The sequence below is a fragment of the Meles meles genome, chromosome 11 (genome assembly GCF_922984935.1).
Source record: "Meles meles chromosome 11, mMelMel3.1 paternal haplotype, whole genome shotgun sequence".
In the NCBI taxonomy this organism is placed as follows: Eukaryota; Metazoa; Chordata; class Mammalia; order Carnivora; family Mustelidae; genus Meles; species Meles meles.
In genome coordinates this window covers 13,367,471-13,386,532 of record NC_060076.1, presented here as the reverse complement: position 1 = coordinate 13,386,532, position 19,062 = coordinate 13,367,471, and the positions used below count along the sequence as shown (strand labels likewise).

Sequence of the window (19,062 nt, the reverse complement as noted above, 5' to 3'; positions counted from 1 at the left end):
AGGGTCCCTGTCTTATAGGACATCTACCAGTGGTGTGGCTCCAACAGCAACCGATTTGAGAGGCTGAAGGCCACACAGGTGTCCAAGGGCATCCGGGACAACGAGCGGAGTGGCCGGGCCCAAGTGCACGTGTCGGAGGAGGGTGCTGAGCCTGAGGCGATGCTCCAGGTATGCACAGCCGTACCCCAGGGGTGCAGGGTGGGGCTGAGCGCAGATCTGGGCTGCTCCTTCTGTCCCTCTGTCGGTTAGGCAATCATGAGGCACAGTTGTTTTTCCACTAAGCTGGAACTCCTCAGAGAGTGGGGAAGAGCAGCTTCCCCGGCAATTCCCAGACTCCCCTGAGAGGTGGGGCTGGAATCCAGGGCCTGGCGCCTGCTGGAGTTGTGTGAGCCACACCCTCCAGCTGGGAAGGCCAGGTCCTCCACGGAACTGAGGAGGAGGGTTGTGGCATGTCTTGAGAGCAGTCCTGGTCCTGCAGCCAGATGGGAAAGAGACAACTGAACCAATCCCCTCTTTCCTCCTTGGATCATTCCTACTGATTTATGGCCCATTTAGGGAAATGCAGGATGGCATTGCCAGCCATTGCTCTTTGAGGACATATCAATAGAGGCAGAATTCACCCGGAAAAGGAGGAGACCTGCTCTATGCCCTTTGGCTCCTACTTGTCTGGGGGCGTTGAGTTCCAGTTTTTAGGAAGAGCAGAAGGTTGTTATGGGGAAGAGGCTGGATACCAGGCTTGGCTTGGAAGGGGCCGTAACTGGGGCTGTTGACTCTGGAGTAGCCCAGAATGGAGGAGTGAAAATAGGCTGTGAAATTACAGGGATCCAGGTTTAAGTTCTGGCTTAGCCCCCCCCCCCCCCCCCTCCGCCATAGCTGTTTGTACAAGTTACTTGAGCTCTCTGGACTTCAGGTTCCTCCTCGGTAAAGTGAGAGTGGTCATTGGCACCTCATGGGTGTGAGTTTTAAGTGGGATCACGTCAAGGCATGTGGGGAAAGGTGTTTGTCACTCCAAGGAAGCCTGAGAAGAAGTGGGAGAGTGGATATCTGAAGGCAACAGGGAGGGAAGGACTTGACGGGTAGCTCTAGTTGAGACCCACATGCAGGAGGCACGTGGAAAGGGCATCCTACCCTTAGTGGAGGGTCACAGTGGATGCCCGGGGGGATGGTCCCCGCCTGCCTGGGGAGCTGTCTGAGGAGCTGTCTGAGGAGCCCAGGCCCCTCCCTGCGATCTACCAGGAGATCACACCACGCTTTCTTCCACCCATCATCTCCTGCAGGTGCTGGGCCCTAAGCCAGCTCTGCCTGCAGGTACGGAGGACACGGCCAAGGAGGACGCAGCCAACCGCAAGCTGGCCAAACTCTACAAGGTGAGCCTCGGCTGGTCTGTTCCTTGGGTGTGGGGCCGGGACAGGGAGGCGGGGAACTTGGTCTTCCCGAGCTCTACTGCTATGGGGATGCGGAGCAGAGTGCCCTCGGGCTGCGGGGCTTGGCTCCCACATGTCTCTAGCAGACATCTGTCTACTTCCTCTGCCGTCCTGCACCAGGAATAAGAGAATTTGATCAGCTGTAGACACAGTCACGTCCTGCTCATCTGTGCGGTCTTGGGCGGCACATAGTTTTTCTCTAGGTCTCAGTTTCCTCACCTGGAAAATGGGGGTAGGAGAGTAAGGTCAACTTTGGAAGATTTCTAGGAGTCCACAGAGAAAACAGATTTAGGAAGATACTTGGGGAAATACTACAGAAATGGGCACATGCCTGTGTTTGTGTTGTTACTTTATTTATAATTTATTTCTTGTGATTTTTAAAACTCAGGCTGAGCTTGAGCTGAGGAACTCTGGCCTCATGGCTGAGCACTGGGTGAAAGCCTGGCCTAGCCCATGATGCTCATGTCAAGCCCTCGGCTTTTTTGTGGTAAAGTCACAACAAAAGGGGGTGCAGATTTCCATCACCGTCAAGGAAAAACTGCATTGATTTTTATTCTGATTGTAAAGAAATGTACATTCATGGGGCGCCTGGGCGGCTCAGTGGGTTAAGCCTCTGCCTTCAGCTCAGGTCATGATCTCAGGGTCCTGGGATGGAGGCCTGCATTGGGCTCTCTGCTCCGCAGGGAGCCTGCTTCCCCCTCTCTCTCTGCCTGCCTTTCTGCCTACTTGTGATCTCTCTCTCTGTCTGTCAAGTAAATAAATAAAATCTAAAAAAGAAAAAGAAAAAAAGAAATGTACATTCATGAAGAAAATAGTATGCAATACTCCAGAACATAAAAAGAAAATTAATGTCAGTGCAATTTCAATAGTTTAAGATAACAAGTGCTATTTTTAAAATGTTTTAATTATAAAAGTAACGAAACTCAATTTTTAAAAAACCAGCCTCTCCCGCATCCTTTTTTAAGGGTTACCATGGTTACACGGCTATCATTTTGGTGAAAGAAGGTCCAGATTACATCTTTTTGTATCTAATTACACGCTTTTCCAGCTCTGTTTGATATAAATGGATCCAAAGTATTCATGCTTTTCTGTGACCTTCTTTTCCCCTCTCAGCGTGGCCAGGAATCTTTCTAGCACAACAATCTAACTGGTCCTTTGTAGTAGTTCTGCCGTATTCTGTTTTCTGAATGTCAGAATCTCAGCAGACACTGATGGCCACTAGAATGTTGCCACCTTTACTGATTGCACACGGTCCCTCTCTGTGCACCTGTGCTGAGTATGGCCTTAGAACAAGTTCCCAGACATGGATTTTTTGGGTCAAAGCCTGAATCATAAGTCAGTGATTGAAAATACCGGTTCCGGAGTCAGATTGCCTGGCTTCAAATCCCAGGTCTGGCTTTCGAGCTGTGCACCTCTCTATGCCCTGGTTTCCTTGTGAATAAAAAGGGGATACAAGTAGAACTATCAGAGGGTGGCTGCAAAGATTAAAGGAGTTCTATAATGACATAAGTTATTAAGTTATACAAATTGCTCAGAACCTCCTGTAGTAAATACTCAGTAAATGTAGAACGTTTGTTACTTAAAGTTCTGATACATTATTAAACTGCACTTTGGAAGGGCTCCCAGATTACTGGGAACCTTGTCAACACTGGGGATGGTCAGTGTTTTGGGTTTTGACTGGCATGGAACAGTTTCATTTTAATTTCGTGAAAGCTTTTCATTTTGGAATAATCTAAAGGTTTGCAGAGAAATTACAAAGATAGGACAGAGGGTTTCACATACCCTTCATCCAGCTTCTCCTTAACATCTTATCATAACCAGAGACATTTGTCAACATTAGGAAATTGATGGTGGTTCAACACTGTTAACTAAACGACAGACTTGATTTGGGTTTCCTCAGTTTCTTGTTCCTGATTCCAATCCAGGATACCACAGTGCATCTGCATTTATATTTTTCTTCTTCTTTTTTAAAGATTTTATGTATTTGTCAAAGAGAGAGAGAGAACACAAGCAGTGGGAGGGGCAGAGGGAGAGGGAGAAGCAGGCTCCCTGCTGAGCAAGGAGCCTGATGCAGGACTCGATCCCAGGACCCTGGGATTATGACCTGAGCTGAAGGCAGACACTTAACTGAATGAGCCACCCAGGCGTCCCAACTTTTTTTTACTAATGAGATTGATTGTCTCCTTGGCCAACTAAACAAATCCATGCTACCTACATGCCTTTGTCTTACCCCCCTTCCCTTTCTGTGCAGTTTCCCCATTACATGGGTACGGGGGTCACAGGTATGGCTGCAGCAAAGCAGAAAAGAGGAAGGGAAACCTGAGTGTGCCTCGGAGCTTGGGGAAGCAGGTCTGGCTCCTACTCTCCCATGTTGGTTGAGGTGGCCGCTGGGATGTGGGCCATCCATGAGTCAGCTTGAGGGTGCTGCCTGGGCAGGCCAAAGTGGTGGAGGTCACTCATGTTCCTGTCCCTCATCCCCTCAGGTCTCCAATGGTGCTGGCGCCATGTCGGTCTCCCTCGTGGCTGATGAGAACCCCTTCGCCCAGGGGGCCTTGAGGTCCGAGGACTGCTTCATCCTAGACCATGGCAGAGATGGCAAAATCTTTGTCTGGAAAGGTACTGGGGAAAGGGGAGGGGTCTCTGACCAGCCCCCAGGCCCTGGGTGGGAATTCTGCAGCCCTAGGAGGCTAAAGTGGGTGTTGATGGTGTCCTGGGGCATGGCAGGCTCTGGAACAGAAATTGAGTCTTGTTCTGAAACCGTGGCTTTGCAGTTGACTTGCTTTGTGATCTTGGGCACTTGGCTTACCCTCTCTGGGTAGATTTCCCATTTGGGCTAAAACCAGTGTTTTAGTGTTTAGTGTTTCCCAAGTATGTTACAATACCAGTTCTCTCAGAGGCTAATTGGTGTCTTGTTAAAAAAAAAAGAAAGAAAGGTGTATACTTCTTTGGTCAGATAATGGGCTTGTTGATTGCAGGACTTTTAAGAGCCTTAAACTTGCTATAGGCTTGTTGACTGCAGGACTTTTAAGAGCCTTAAACTTGCTAATATATTTTGGGGCTTTTCATGAAAGTGATACGGTTTTTATTTGGGAAATGGTATGCTAGAGGTTCATGGAATCTGTAGGGAATGTCTTGTGGGACTGATTATCAGAGGCCCTTGTAAAACATTGGTCCAGATGTTTCTGAGAGGGCCCATTGGCATCCTGCTTGGATGCTCTACCGTTAGTTAGTCCAGGGGAGGAGGACAGAAGCAGGAGGGCACAGAAAAGGGCAGAGGGGGAGAGAGAGATTGAGCACTTGTAGCTGCTATTATTATTATTATTATTAATATTTGGACCCCTCAGCATTGGCTATAAGAAAGCTGGGGACTGTGGGCTGGCACCTGCTGTCCAGGAGCCGTGTAGGCATGGAGAAGCTCTCAGAGTTGGGGTGAACTTCAGCCTGGGGAGTGGGAGGAGGTCCCCACTGCAGACAGATGGACTGAGGCAAGAAGGGGGCCCGAGGATGTGGTGTGTGGCCTTCAGAATCTTATCACAGCTTTCCCCCTTGCGGTATGGCCTTGGTCAAGTCACCTAACCTCTCTAAGACCTTGGTTTTCTTTTATGTCGATGGGATGGGATGATAATGATCTTTCTCACAAAGGGTTGTTGTGTGGATTAAATAAAATCAGCTTTGCACCGTTCTGGGCACAGAGTACATGCTTCGTAAATGGACCACAACTGTTGGTGTGGTTACTGTCATCGGTTAGGACCCCCAGGTGGACCCCCAGGGGCTCCTGGAGTGGTCATCTTGGGGGCGGGGTCTGGTCTGGGCTGTCTGCAGCCTCAGAAGAATAGGGAGGGTGGTTCGGCTACTGCTTCTCCTGGACCATTGGACGTTAGGACATAGCACTGACTCCGGGTGCCTCATCTCCCATCCCCCACAGGCAGGCAGGCCAACACAGAGGAGAGGAAGGCTGCCCTCAAGACGGCCTCTGACTTCATCTCCAAGATGGACTACCCCAGGCAGACCCAGGTGAGTCTCAGAGCCGAGCGGCACAGTGAAGTTAGGTCTAGTTCAGCTGGGGCGGGGCTGGGATGGGGTGGGTGTCTCCCCCTGCTCAGTGGGGACTGGGTGTCTGAGTCTGCCCTAAGGACCTGTGCCGGGAGGCCCCTGTCCTCAGGGGGACCTGAGCCCAGCCCCATCCTGCTCTTCCCTCTCTTGTCCAGGTCTCTGTCCTTCCTGAGGGTGGCGAGACCCCACTGTTCAAGCAGTTCTTCAAGAACTGGCGAGACCCAGACCAGACAGACGGGCCAGGCTTGGCCTACCTCTCCAGCCACATCGCCAACGTGGAGCGCGTGCCCTTCGATGCTGCCACCCTGCACACATCCACGGCCATGGCCGCCCAGCACGGCATGGATGACGATGGCACAGGCCAGAAACAGGTGCCGGGGGGGTTGGGTGCGTGTGTCCAGGCCCCTCCCAGGCTCCCACCCAGGCACCTCTGGCTCATGCATTGCCTGCTGCTTCCCTGAGGTCCTTCCTCTATGAGGTTTTTTTTTTTTTTTTTTTAAAGATTTTATTTATTTATTTGACAGAGAGAGGGATCACAAGTAGGCAGAGAGGCAGGCAGAGAGAGAGGAGGAAGCAGGCTCCCTGCGGAGCAGAGAGCCCGATGCGGGGCTCGATCCCAGGACCCTGAGATCATGACCTGAGCCGAAGGCAGCGGCTTAATCCACTGAGCCACCCAGGCGCCCCCTCTATGAGGTTTTGACCCCAGTCTTGGTGGGTAGGATTCTTTTGCCTTAGTTAATTTTCACAGCCAACATACCCCAAGCACCTGCTGTTTGCCAGGCCCCGGGCCAAGTGTCTCAGACCTCCCCCCGCTGGCAGGAGTGCCTGGTGTAAGCACAGCCGCAGCTGATCGCTCAGACCTGTGCAGTCAGTGGAAGATTGGAGGCGAGCACACAGATTATGGGAACAGAGAAAGGGCAAAAGGGGCAGGGTGGTTGGGGTGATCTTCACAGAGCTGGGGACACTTCGGTTGGGCCCCAGAGGGTGGGTCGAAGTTTGCTGCAAGAGAGGAAGAATAATGGGTATTCCAGGCAGGGAACTGTCCCAAGAGCCTAGGGCTGCTGCATCCTCAAGGAAGGGCCTTGAATGCCGCATCCAGGACTGTGGACTTGATCCCCTAACCAGTGGGTGCAAGTGGGGGTTTTCTTGCTTTAAAAGCAGACAGGCAACAAGCTCAGTTCTGTGCTTTCGAAACTCGCTGTGAAAATGGATTAGAGGCAGGAAAGTGAAGGATGAGATCCCCTGAGGAGATTGTTGTAATAGTATAGGTGAGAGAAGACAGCCTGGGCGCCAGGAAGGTCACGGTGAAGATGGAGAGGTGGGGGCTGGGGTTCAGAGAGGTTTATGAAGTAGAGTCTACTTGTTTGTTTGTTTGTTTGTTTCCATTCCACATGCTAGAAGCAGCAGAAGTGTTCATTTTTATTTATTCTTGCTTTTGTCATTGGTATTATTACCACTCGTTCACTCATGCACTACTTCAGTGGGAGGGAAGGAGGCAGTACACATGTTCCGGGTAGTGCCAGTGGAAAGAGCTCTGGCAGCCTGGCTGAGTGCCCTCTCTGAGCCTCACTCTTCTCACCTGTAAAAATGGGGTTTCATCCCCTCACCTAGAATTTTCAAGGTCCAGAGAATCTTGGTCTTGGAGGGCGCAGTGTCTCTGTGGTACCAGCAGGTGGCGCTGCAGGACCTCATGACCGCTTGGGAAAAGCTCACGGGGCTTTGGGAAGAGACCTGCCAGCAGGGTTATTCCGAGGTCACCTAGGGATGCCCCTGCTTCTGGAGGTGATCTCTAAAATCCAGAGAACTCACGAACGTTACAGATAACCCTATCATTAGTAATCACCTCAGTCATAATTCTAAAGTGAGAGTGGCTTCCCGCCACGTGGCTGTCACCCTGTGCCAGGTGCTGTGCGAGACTGCCTTGAGTCAACTCACTTGATCTCAGGACCCGTGCAGGTGGGCACTCACTGTGTTACCTACCCCGAAAGCACATGCTCAGTACCACTGTGCAGCTCCCTGTGCCTGTGCCGACCCCTCCGAGGAGGAGCTAGGGGGTGGGGTGGGATCCGTCCCATGTAAGGATCCGGGGTTTGAATCCTACTGGCTCTGTGATGGGGTAAATTCTGGGGGTTCAGCCTGAAGGTGATGGGGGCAAATTCTTGGGGTTCAGCCTGAGCCCCAGTGGAGCCACGTATAAAAAGCTCGCCCTGTTGTATAACCCTGGCCCACCGCACTGCGGTTCCCCCACTGGCCTGAGTTGGGGGTGGGGGTGGGGGGACCGCACTGTGTCTGAGCCCAGCCTTGTCCTGGCAGATCTGGAGAATCGAAGGCTCCAACAAAGTGCCCGTGGACCCCTCCACGTATGGGCAGTTCTACGGCGGGGACAGTTACATCATTCTGTACAACTACCGTCACGGCAACCGTCAGGGACAGATCATCTACAACTGGTGAGGCTGTGGGTCATGTGGTTGGGCGGGGAGGGGTGGGGGGGCTCCACCTGGGCCCTGAGCACGTCATGGGGCTGAGAGGCCTGCAGTGGAATGGCCACACTGTGGTGGCAGGGCGGGGGGGGGGGGGGCTCCTATCTACAGGGTGACACCACTTGTCTTATTTCTTGAAAACAACATTTAAGCCACTCTTCCAAAAATAGCACGTGACCCTTGTGGGAGGTGCAGTGAATAGGGAGAAGCAACCAGAAGCTCCCTCCCACAATTCCACGCCGAGTACTATACCTAGGGCCATTCTCCTCCCACCTGTCTTCTAAATAAAAATTATTTGAATTCCATTCAAATGGGCAGTGCATTCGCGTCATTCAGAAATCGAGACAAAATAAAAAGGTATCTGAGAAATCTTGTTCCACCCCATCCCCCTTCACCCGATTCTCCAGTCCCCACCCCTCCATGAGTAACAGCTTTCATTCATTTTGTTGTATATTCTTCCGGTCATTCTTCCTGCAACTAGGACTATATTGCTAGCTCCCTCCCTTCCTTATCTTTCAAAGGATAGCACCCTGTGTATATTGTCTTGCACTTTGGTTTTTTCACTTAGTACTTCCTGGAGATCGACCCATGTCAGTACCTAGGGTACTTCCTTGTTCTTTTTTTCCCCCCCTCCTTTACAGCTGCATAATATTATGTTGTATCACTACACTGTCACTTGTTTAACAGATTCCCTGCTGGTGCATACTTGGATTGATTCCAGTCTTCTGCTATTACAAGCATTGCTATGATTAGTGACCTTTAAACAAATATCATTTTGAATGTGTAGAGAAATGTCTGTAGGGTAAGTTCCCAGAAGTGGGATTGCTGGGTCAAAGACTAAATGCACTTGTCATTTTGATAGATGGTGCCCAGTCTCCATAGATGGGCTTTGTAGCATTTCACGTTCCCAGCAGCATGAGTGAGTGTCTGTTTCCCCACAGCCTCGCTGGTGGACTGTGTTGTCAAACTTTTGGACCTTTGTCAACCTTACCGTAGATAAGACAGCATCTTAGTATATTTTTAGCTTGTGTTTCTCTTGCTGGACCATCTCAAAACTTTCTGATGATGGTTGAATGTCTTCCTCTTTAAATTTTTTGTTTTGAAATAACTTGAGGCTTCCCGAAAAGGTGCAAAAATGGTACAATTTCCATGTACCCATTACACATCTCCCTCCCTAACCACAGTACAATGATCAAAACCAAGAAGTTAACATTGCGTGCAATGCTATTTACCAATCTGTAGACCTCACTTGGATTTCACCAGTCGCCCCACTCATGTCTTCTTTCTGGCCTAGGATCTAACCCAGGATCCCACATGACCCTTAGTCATCATGCCTCCTTAGAGTCGAATCACGGTGTCCTAATCTGTGACAGCTCCTCAGCCTTTTCTCTCATGGCCTTGGTACTTGGAAAGAGTTCCGGTTGGTTATTTTGTAGAATGCCTCTCTATGTGACGACGTCAGACTTTTAAAAGCAGCTTCAAATAATTTTTTTTTTTTTTGAGTAGGTGATCCATACGTGTACAAAATTCAGAAGGTGGCATTTTTTTAAAAACAGCAGTTGCAGCAACAGCTTGATTTGTCAGATTTTGTTTGCTTCTACAGATAACTCATGTTCGTTATGAGAAGTTTGGACAGTATAGGAAAAGGTGGGGCGGAAAGCCAAGCCCCTGCCAACTCCCCCCTCTCAGGGCAAGCACCATGGGTCCTTTGGTGGAGATCTGTGCAGACTGCTCTGAGCAGGTTCACGGGAGGCTAAGTACTGATGTCTTTTCCTGCAAAGGGCTCGTGTCCCACTTGCTTCTCTGACCTGCTTCTCCCCCATAAGAAATGTCCTGGCCACCTTTCTCTACCTTGGCATCTCGGGGCACCTTCCCTTGTGGCTGCCCAGCCTGAGATGAGCCTGCCGGCCGGCCCACAAAACACATTTAAGATAAGGGAGACCATTGGTTCTGCTCAGATCTCAGAAGAAGGCCAGATGCTGAGCTGGGGCTGTGGCATGTGGGTTGGGTTCCTGGCACTGGCAGCTCTTGAGAGAATCCCTTTCCCTGTCAGTTTTACTACCTGTAATCTGGAGACTTGTGGGTTTCTCAAGGCCCAGGGCCAAGAAGACACTCTCGGTTCTGTGCGAACCTTGGTGCTGAGTATAGCTTCCTTTTCCAGGCAAGGTGCCCAGTCCACGCAGGATGAGGTCGCTGCGTCTGCCATCCTGACCGCCCAGCTGGATGAGGAGCTTGGAGGGTCCCCTGTGCAGGTGAGACCAGCCTGATGCCCCACTGGGCCCCGCCATGCTCCTCGTCCGTTGGGTCCCTCCTCTATCGGACTGTCCGTCCACCCGTCCCACACACATTCATGCAGTGGGGTGCCCGACACCATCTGTAGCCGGGGGGCGCCCCTGTGCCAATGCAGTTTGCAGTCTGTGGGGGAGACGGGTGTTCAGCAGACACTCAGGCAAATAAATATGTGATCACAGACTGCAACACAGAGAGAACTGGAGAGGCAGCATGGTGGTGCAGGCAGAGGGCAGACGTGGAGCCAGCCTCCTGTGGGTTGAATCCTGTCTCACCTCTGGGTGACCATGGACAAGTCACTTAGGCTCTCTGTGCCTGCGTAGTCTCAAAGTATCCTCTCTCTGCCCAGGATTGCCATGTGGATGAAGAGTTAATGTCAGTAAAACATTTAGAGCCATGCCTGGCCCATAATAATCCCCTGTTACATACGTGTAAAGTGTAAGGACGTACAGATCCCAGGTAGGATCTAACTGGATTAGACAAGGACCTCCTTAGGAAGGTACTTTTCTGCTGGGACCTAAGAAGTGAGTAGGAGTTGGGCAGGCACATTATAGGCAGGGGGAAGAGTATATGCAAAGGCCCTGAGGTGGGTGGAGACATTGAGCAGTAGAACAAGGGACAGAATGCCATGAGAGAAGTCTCAAGAGGTGCTCAGAGGGGCCAGACCACCCAGAAGCCATGGTGAGGACTGACCTCAACCCTGAGCAGAAGAGGATACTGCTCCATGGTAAATGTGATGTGAAGGGATTTATGGGTTTAGGAGGTTCCTTTGGCTGGGCAAGAGGGGTCTCTCCATATCTAGAAAGCTCTATTCTTACCACTCTGCCATCTTTCATGCCCTGGGCTGACGTCACCATTCTGAAAGAATGTCCACAAACAGCCCAGGGGTTTCTATTTAAGGGAATATTTGCAAACATGGGTTCTCTTGTTCTTGGACTGGACTCAGGGTCAGTAAGGCAGGTCCTCATGGGAGGGGAGAGCAGCCAAGGCAGTGCCTGGGGGCCGTGCGGCAGTGGCGCTGTCTCCAGCTTTCCCGGAACTCCCCTTGTCCCCGCCCAGCTCCTGTGTGCAGGCTTGCAGACACCAGCATGCTGGCCTGGTCTAGAGGATGGGCCTAGGCCACGCTGGCTGGGGTGGGGGCGTGAGCTTGCTGCCACACAGAAGCATGGATGCCCCTGCTCTCCTTGCCTGACTTGCTGTCCTGTCACCCTGCCAGAGCCGTGTGGTCCAAGGCAAGGAGCCCGCCCACCTCATGAGCCTGTTTGGTGGGAAACCTATGATCATCTACAAGGGCGGCACATCCCGCGAGGGCGGACAGACGGCCCCTGCCAGTACCCGCCTCTTCCAGGTCCGGGCCAGCAGCTCCGGAGCCACCAGAGCCGTTGAGGTGAGGCCCAGGCCCTGGACCCCAGGAGGGATTGGCCTGTTTGAAACCTCCCATGCTTGATGGGTAGATGTCTGGGCACGGGACTGGTTGGGGGTGGGGGCTTTGGGGTCAGGAGTTAAGAGGCAGCTTTTTGTAACTTCTCTGACCTGGGAAGCAGAATCGTACGTCTTAGACCTCCTCTTGTCTCAAGGATGCCTGGGGCTTCTTGCATACCTTTCATAATGGGAGGCTTATTGCCTAAGAGGTAGTCCGTTCTTCCCCATGGGGACACTTCTGATTTCATGCCATATGGCTACCATCCCTTTTATGGTGGAAGGTGCAGACCTGAACGTAATCCTATAGGATGGTCAGAGCAGCCTAGAGGAGAATGAGACTATCCCCTCCTTTGTTCTGGGCACTCAACTTCTGTTAATGCAACCCAGAATTCTATAATGACTATGTTGAGCCACAGCACATTAGTCAATCATAGGAATCAATGAAACCCCCCACCATCCAAAGTCTGTGCCCTCAGCTGTGATGGGGGTGCTCTTCCAGGTCTCCAGCTAAGAGCTGGTCCTGCTGCAGCAGGTCTCCTGGATAGTAAGGAAGGGGCTGAGGACTTTCTGTCTGGTTTCTGATTAATTGGGTGCTGCCTTCCCAGATTATTCCTAAGGCTGGTGCACTGAACTCCAACGATGCCTTTGTCCTGAAAACGCCGTCGGCCGCCTACCTGTGGGTGGGTGCAGGAGCCAGCACGGCGGAGAAGACGGGGGCCCAGGAGCTGCTCAGGGTACTGCGGGCCCAACCTGTGCAGGTGGCAGAAGGCAGCGAGCCAGGTAGGAGTGGGGGGTGGAGGGGTCTGGTGTTCTCCGGGGACTGTAGCTCTTAGGTTCTCTCCCTTCTTTCTGCTTGGGGGGGCCTTGAGATCCTCCCACCTTCTAGTGCCTGCCCCCGAAGTTGTGTCCAAGAAAAGCAGGTTGAATTCAAATGAGGGCTATGGTCAGTGAGAGGGAGGCCTTTAGGATCTAAGAGAAAGGAGAGCTCAGCGGGGGCTGGGGCATTCAAGGAAGGCTGCTGGAGGAGGTGGTCACTTGCTAGGAAGCCTTGAAAGACAGGCAGGAGTAGCAGCTTCATGGGGAAGGAGGACAGCAGTCTCTTCTAATCTTTAGAATCTCCAAGGACAGAATTGCCATAAACCTGCTTTGTTTCCAGTATGTAGGGAACATCTTCTTTATGCCAGCCCTCAGTCTCTCTTCTCTTGCTCTGAGCCCATTCCTTCCTGCCTGATGCTCAGTAGAAATGGGGAGGAGCAGCTCAGTCTATAGCTGTACTATCCAGTGGGACTTTCTGAAAGGCTGGACATGTTCACCCCTTTCCCCGGGCCAATATGGTGGCCGCTAGTCACATTGGCTACTGAGCGCTTGAAATGTGGCTGCTGGGAATCAATGAGAACGAGGAACTGAATGTTTAATTATACTTAATTTTAATGAACTTCAGTAGCCAAATGTGGACAGAGAGCAGGTGTAGTGGAAAGAACGGGGGTTGGGGGGGGTGGTGGATGGAGTCAGATAGGATTTGTACCCTGGCTTTACCACTTAGCTGTGTGATGTTGGGTGAGTTGCTTACCCTCTCTGAGCCTCCATCACCCCGTTGTTGAGCAGGGGATAATTATCCCCAGCCTGCAGTGCTGGCGTCATTTGGAAGCCAGAGGTAGTCCTGGCTGTGTGCGTAGGGCCAGGTCGGCTCTCCGGTCTCTGTTTCATCACCTGCAGGTTCCCTCAGGCCCCAGCCCTCTCTGGTCCTCTGGGATTTTAGGGTGGAGGAGGGTTGAGACCAGTGGGTTGTTCTAGGGCAGGGTTTTTACCGCAGGGTCTGATGAGCAGCGCTGGGGGAAGGTGGTGTCTGGGGGGGCCAACTGCCGCGACCTCCCCTCACAGACAGCTTCTGGGAGGCTCTGGGCGGGAAGGCCGCCTACCGCACGTCCCCGCGACTGAAGGACAAGAAGATGGACGCCCACCCTCCTCGCCTCTTTGCCTGCTCCAACAAGATTGGCCGTTTTGTGGTGAGCCCGCGGAGGTCTCTGCCTCTGCTTCCCCATCGGGAGTCAGGCTTCCCAGGAGTGCGGCGCCAGCAGCGGGGTGGGGGGGGCAGCCCTTGAGGGCACAGCAGGGAGGGAGGATCCGAGTGCGCCCGGCCTGTGGAGGGAGTACCAGGGCCTGGCGCACTGTCACTGACCCCTTCTGTTCCTTCCCAGATCGAAGAGGTTCCTGGCGAGCTCATGCAGGAAGACCTGGCCACAGATGACGTCATGCTCCTGGACACCTGGGACCAGGTGGGTGAAGGACAGAAGGTGTAGGCTGTCTGGGCTGGGGGACTGGGAGGCGCTACACTCCCAGTTCTGACATCAGTTTGGGAGGTGTTTCTGGAAAGGTCCCTGCGCTGCAGTGAGTCCCTTCCCCCTTCTGGGCCTCCATCTCTGCCTCTGCAAGATGGGAGTGACGGTACCTACTTTGCTTAATTCAATAAAATGAGATGTAGATAAGATCCACACACTCCAGAGTACCCTATAAATGCAAGTCAGACGACCAGCATCCTCTCCCAGGCCGTAGCAGAGTGTGAACTCTTACTTTAAATCTATTGATCAAGAAACTTGAAGTTAGCGTATCATACGCAGGCATCAGCTGTCCACAGAGTGACACCCGGAAGTTTCGGAGTGCATCTCCTGTTTTAGAGGGCTCTGAGCGCTCTGCTGCTTCTCCTAGAGAAGGCTGTTGGGTGGACTGACAGGGGACGGTGCCATTCATTCATTCAACCAGTATTAACTGAGCCCTGCTTCATGCCAGACGCTGCTCTAGATGCTGGGGATAGAGCAGTACATAAAGCAGACATTCCCCTGCCCTTGTGGGGCTTACATGCTCATGGGAAATGGCAGTCAGTAAGCCTTCCCATCAGAGCTATCAGAGTTCTAGGAGGCAGCCCCAAAGGCGTGTCTCCCTTCTGCCTGTGCTTCCCGGGATGCCCAGTTAGAAGACGAGAACTAGAAGACTAGTTCACAGCGTGAGCCCCCCGGCTATGGTGAGCGACTGCTCCACTGGCTCCGTAATCTGTCCGCTCATCTGCTCGTTCATTCACTCAGCCAGCGTTTCCTGCGCGCGCCCGCCTTCCAGGAACAATGCTGGAATCCCATGTGTGCTCGAAACAGACACACTCCCTGCCGCGAAGGGGCTTCTGGTTGAGCAGGGGACGCATCTGTAGATAAGTGAGAGAAGTCAAGCCTGGTGTTTCATTGTCTAATATCCGTGTATCAGCGACAGGTGCTCTTTAAAATATGTTAGATGTGCATAAAAATGTTTGTATTAGAAAATTTGTGTTCAAGCTCAAACCTGGTATTTTTCTAAGCCTCCGATCTGCGCGGCCCAGACACACAGAAACGGCACAGAGCAGGCTCAGGCGTATTTGCTGGAAGGAGTGTTTGGCCGCTCCCTTGCCGAGTTAATCAGTGCCCATAGAGGGACCATTCATGCACTTGTAGAGCAGGATCTCAGATTCAGTGCCTGAGGCTCCTGCTTAGCAGTGTTGGTGAGGGAGGGGCTGGGTTGGGGGGGACACCCCCATCTCAGGGGGGTGCCTGATGGATCCTGAGGCAACCTGGAACGGCTGGTCTGAAGTGGGGGGGGGGGGGCTGCCCCTCAGCTTCATCCACACGTTGGTGAAGCCCTGTGGTTGCCAGATCCTCCAGGTTTTCAAGAGAACTGGGAAGTCCAAATGTTAATGTAAGCTGGGAATTAAACTTGTCTGAAGAGACACCGTAGACCGGCATGTGATGGTGGCGGCCAGCAAAGCATGCCGGTAGGCTGTCAGTTTGCAGACCTGGTTCCAAAGCCTCCCAAGTGCTGCTCTGTGGACTCTGTTAGAGGCAGCCCGTGTCCTGTGTCCGGCCCCCGGACCCTCCCGGTGGTTGGGACCCTCACACCACTCTCCTTTCACATCTCTCTCCAGGTCTTTGTCTGGGTTGGAAAGGATTCCCAAGAAGAGGAGAAGACAGAAGCATTGAGCTCTGGTGAGGACCAAGTGTGCCTGTGGGTCTGTGTCTTACGGTGTGGTGGGAACAGCTTCCTGCATGGGTCTGGGGAGTTCCTGACCAGAGCCCTGCTAGCTGACCAGATCTGATTTGGGAGCTGGGGCCCTTAAGCTGGTTCGTTAGTATCTCCCCATAGAGGAGAGCGAGACTGAGACATGATATAAACTTCGTGAAGCAGGAAGTTGGACTGTCACCCTGTGTCTTCCGGGGTGCACGGGCATGGCAGTGGAGGAGCCACGTGGGGTCATTGCCCTTCAGGAACGGTGGCAATGACCAGAAGCCACGTTAGGCAACTCCTGCCCTGAGGCCCCTCTCCCTGCAAGGGCACTAAGGATTTCTGGGGTTTCCTTTCCCTGCACGTGTCTCTCTACAGCTAAGCGTTATATCGAGACGGACCCAGCCAATCGCGACAGGCGAACCCCCATCACCGTCGTGAAGCAGGGCTTCGAGCCTCCGTCCTTCGTGGGCTGGTTCCTTGGCTGGGATGACAACTACTGGTCTGTGGACCCCTTGAACAGGGCCATGGCCGAACTGGCGGCCTGAAGAAGGATAGGCCCCATCCCTGTCCCCGGTCAGTGCCTTTTCCAACAGTCCATCCGTCGGAGACCTTACAGCGAGCAGGGCCGCTCTGGTGTGTGTGAGTGTGTTTTTACTGTAGCCAAAAACAGCCACGTGAAAAGTCAGGGTCCTCGCGAAATTGTCTCAAGTGTCTGTGCTTTTGGGAAATTGAATTCAATAAAAGCTTTCGGAAGTACGTGCGTCTGCTGCAGCTGCCTATGTCCTGGGAGTCCTCTGGGGGTGCCCAGGGAGGGGCCTCACCTTGGCTCCAGTGAACGAGCTTCCTTCACCCTGGGTGTGAATCCTGGACCTTCGAGAAGCTGATGCCAGGATGAGGTGGAACGTGCGTGATGGGTCCAGGGGACTAGCCTGCGTGGAAGGGAATCGGGAGGGGCCCATCCCAGATGGCCAAGCAGTCTGGGGAAGCCTGCCAGAGCTGTCAGGGAATGCCTGAGTGCAAGGAAAACCAACAAAAAAACCCCAAAACAATCCCCCACCCCCCCCAAAAAGAAAAACTTTTTTAATCATATGGTCCCATTTTTGTTATTTTTTACTGTGGTATAAACTACATATAATATTCATTTGACCATTCGTAAGTGGCATCCAATGACATCAAACATGTTTACAGTGTTGTGAGGTCATCACCGCAATCTATATCCAGACCTTTTTCATGTCCCCGACGTATGTGGTGTGCCCATTACACAGTGACTCCCATTCCTCCTTCCTCTCTGCTGGTAACCTTTATTCGACTTTCAGTCTCCATGAATTTGCCTTTTCCCGTACAAAGTTTGCCCTCTGTGTCTGGCGTGTCGCACTGAGCAGCACATTTCCAAGATTCATATGTTTTGTAGCAAACATCACAACTTCATTCCTTTTTGTGGCTGAATACTAGCCTGTTGTGTGTATACACCATGTTTGGTTTATCCATGCGTCCATCCATGGGCACTCAGGTCATTTCCACGTTCCAGCTGTTGTGAACAAGACCACTGTGGACACAGGTGTGCAAGTATCTGTTCGACTTAGAGTGTACCTGAGCCACAGTCCCAGCCAGTGTAGGAGCAGCCGTGGTGTCTTATCTCCCCACTCCACTCTGTCATCGGGAGGTGTGGCTTTGGTTGCACTGGTGGGGACAGAGTTCAAAGCCAGCAGCTGGGGCCTTAGCCATTTGCATTCACCGCCTAGAAGCCCGGACAGGGTGCGTTCTCCCAGCCAACATACCCCGTAACTGATCTGCCTGTACCTTCCTGGCTTCCTCTGCCTTCCGTGAGTCATTCTGCTGCCCCAAAGCTATTCGGAGAAATCTGGGCTAGTGAAGTTACTGTCACAGAAGGTGCCCCTGAGGCTCCCAGAGCCATGGGATAGGGACTTGCTCTGTGCCCCGCTTTGTCCCCCAGGGCCCTGAATCTCTGCTCCTGCTTAAGGTGTCACAAAGTCCCTTTTAGACTTTCCCATGAGCTCCTTCTAGACGTTTTCTCCGTGGATGTTCCAAACCAGAGCAAGAAACTGCTGTGAAACAGATCCCTTTTCCTCCCTTCTATCCTTCCGGTCTTTTCTCCCTACGTTCCCCCTCATTTTGTTCTGTGCCACCTCTCCTTCTGGTCTCCACCCATTACAGAGTGAGACTCCCATGCCTGGGACTGTGGAACAGAGACCAGTGTGAAGGTTTATGTGGTAGGAAAGGTGTGTGTTTACGCTACCATTTCCAGAGCTGGGGCTCACTCAGGTTGCCCAGGGAGCCTTTTGAAATCACAGGTGCCCTGGAGGCCCTACCTCCAGAGATTGTGATTCATCGCAGACGCAGACGGGACAGAGGGAGTGGAGAAGGAATTTTCCAGGTGAGGCAGGAGGGGAAGTCTTGCCTCTCAGGCAGACTGCAGTAGGTACAGTGGGAGTGATGAGGGAGAACTTCGTGCTCAGAAACAGACAGCAGGGGGTAGGGCTGGAACAGCTGGGGAGGGCTAGGCCTCCCATCTGAGAGGTGGTCAGGGCCCAGGGCATCTCAACTATTATGCTAAGGAGTTGGGACCTGATCTTGTAACTCCTGCGTCACCCCAAAGGGTTCCTGTCACGAAGTGATCAACTTGACAAAAGCAGATTTCTGGAACAAAAGCAGCATTTTCACCTGGAACTTCTAGAACCTTCTCTAAAAGGCAGGTGGAGGCCTGTCTAGAAAAGCCGGTTCACATCCTGGATACTTGTGGGAAGACAAATTGCAAGTGGACCTGTCCCTAATTCACTTCCTCTACTGCCATTCAAGGTGGTTTATTGGCCAATTTGAGTTTATTGCTGGCTGTGGTCTTTTGACAGAGCTCCACTATGCTCGGAAAAAGGAAGTTGCCTAAGGCAATGGAGTCATCTGGACTTCATATTTCTCTCTCAAAGGCAAAATGATGAATTGAGAACACAATCACATCAACCACATAGTTTCTCTTCCTAACAATTTTTGCCCTCAAAAAAGTGACCTTGTGTCCTGTCACCTACAATGTGTGTGCCGTCATGATGGGCCATGACAGGCGCCAAAGAGGCTGGCCTGGGTTTGAATCCCGTGTCCAACCTTGGGCTGGTCAGGAGGTATTGGTTGTGTACTTGGGGCTGGACATTATGCAAGGCAGTGGGGATGGGACAGACCACTGGGTGACAGGAGGTCCTGTCCTGCTTGGATTAAAGCAAAGGGAAATTAAACTAGTGATGGGTTTAGGGTGTCCATGGATCTCAAACTCCCCAGGGAAAGTGTGGGGGTAGGTGCACCAGAGGGAGCCTAGACAAGAAAGACAGATGGACAATTGTAAGCTCTCCTCCCTTTTGGCCCAT

General features: G+C 52.3%; 1 protein-coding gene across 3 annotated transcripts in view; it reads left to right on the top strand.

Moving 5' to 3' along the window:
- GSN (gelsolin) overlaps positions 1 to 16,446 on the top strand; it is a 53,627-nt gene extending 37,181 nt beyond the window's left edge. For all 3 annotated transcript variants that reach the window (XM_046021994.1, XM_046021993.1, XM_046021992.1), the window contains 13 exons: positions 19 to 168; positions 1,278 to 1,367; positions 3,908 to 4,040; positions 5,350 to 5,438; positions 5,633 to 5,848; positions 7,791 to 7,924; positions 10,119 to 10,209; positions 11,463 to 11,633; positions 12,274 to 12,448; positions 13,550 to 13,674; positions 13,867 to 13,944; positions 15,612 to 15,672; positions 16,067 to 16,446. In XM_046021994.1, coding sequence (XP_045877950.1) covers positions 19 to 168; positions 1,278 to 1,367; positions 3,908 to 4,040; positions 5,350 to 5,438; positions 5,633 to 5,848; positions 7,791 to 7,924; positions 10,119 to 10,209; positions 11,463 to 11,633; positions 12,274 to 12,448; positions 13,550 to 13,674; positions 13,867 to 13,944; positions 15,612 to 15,672; positions 16,067 to 16,236 — 1,683 coding nt within the window. In that variant the 3' untranslated portion in view covers positions 16,237 to 16,446. The remainder of the gene's footprint in view (positions 1 to 18; positions 169 to 1,277; positions 1,368 to 3,907; positions 4,041 to 5,349; positions 5,439 to 5,632; positions 5,849 to 7,790; positions 7,925 to 10,118; positions 10,210 to 11,462; positions 11,634 to 12,273; positions 12,449 to 13,549; positions 13,675 to 13,866; positions 13,945 to 15,611; positions 15,673 to 16,066) is intronic.
- Positions 16,447 to 19,062: the final 2,616 nt, after the last annotated feature.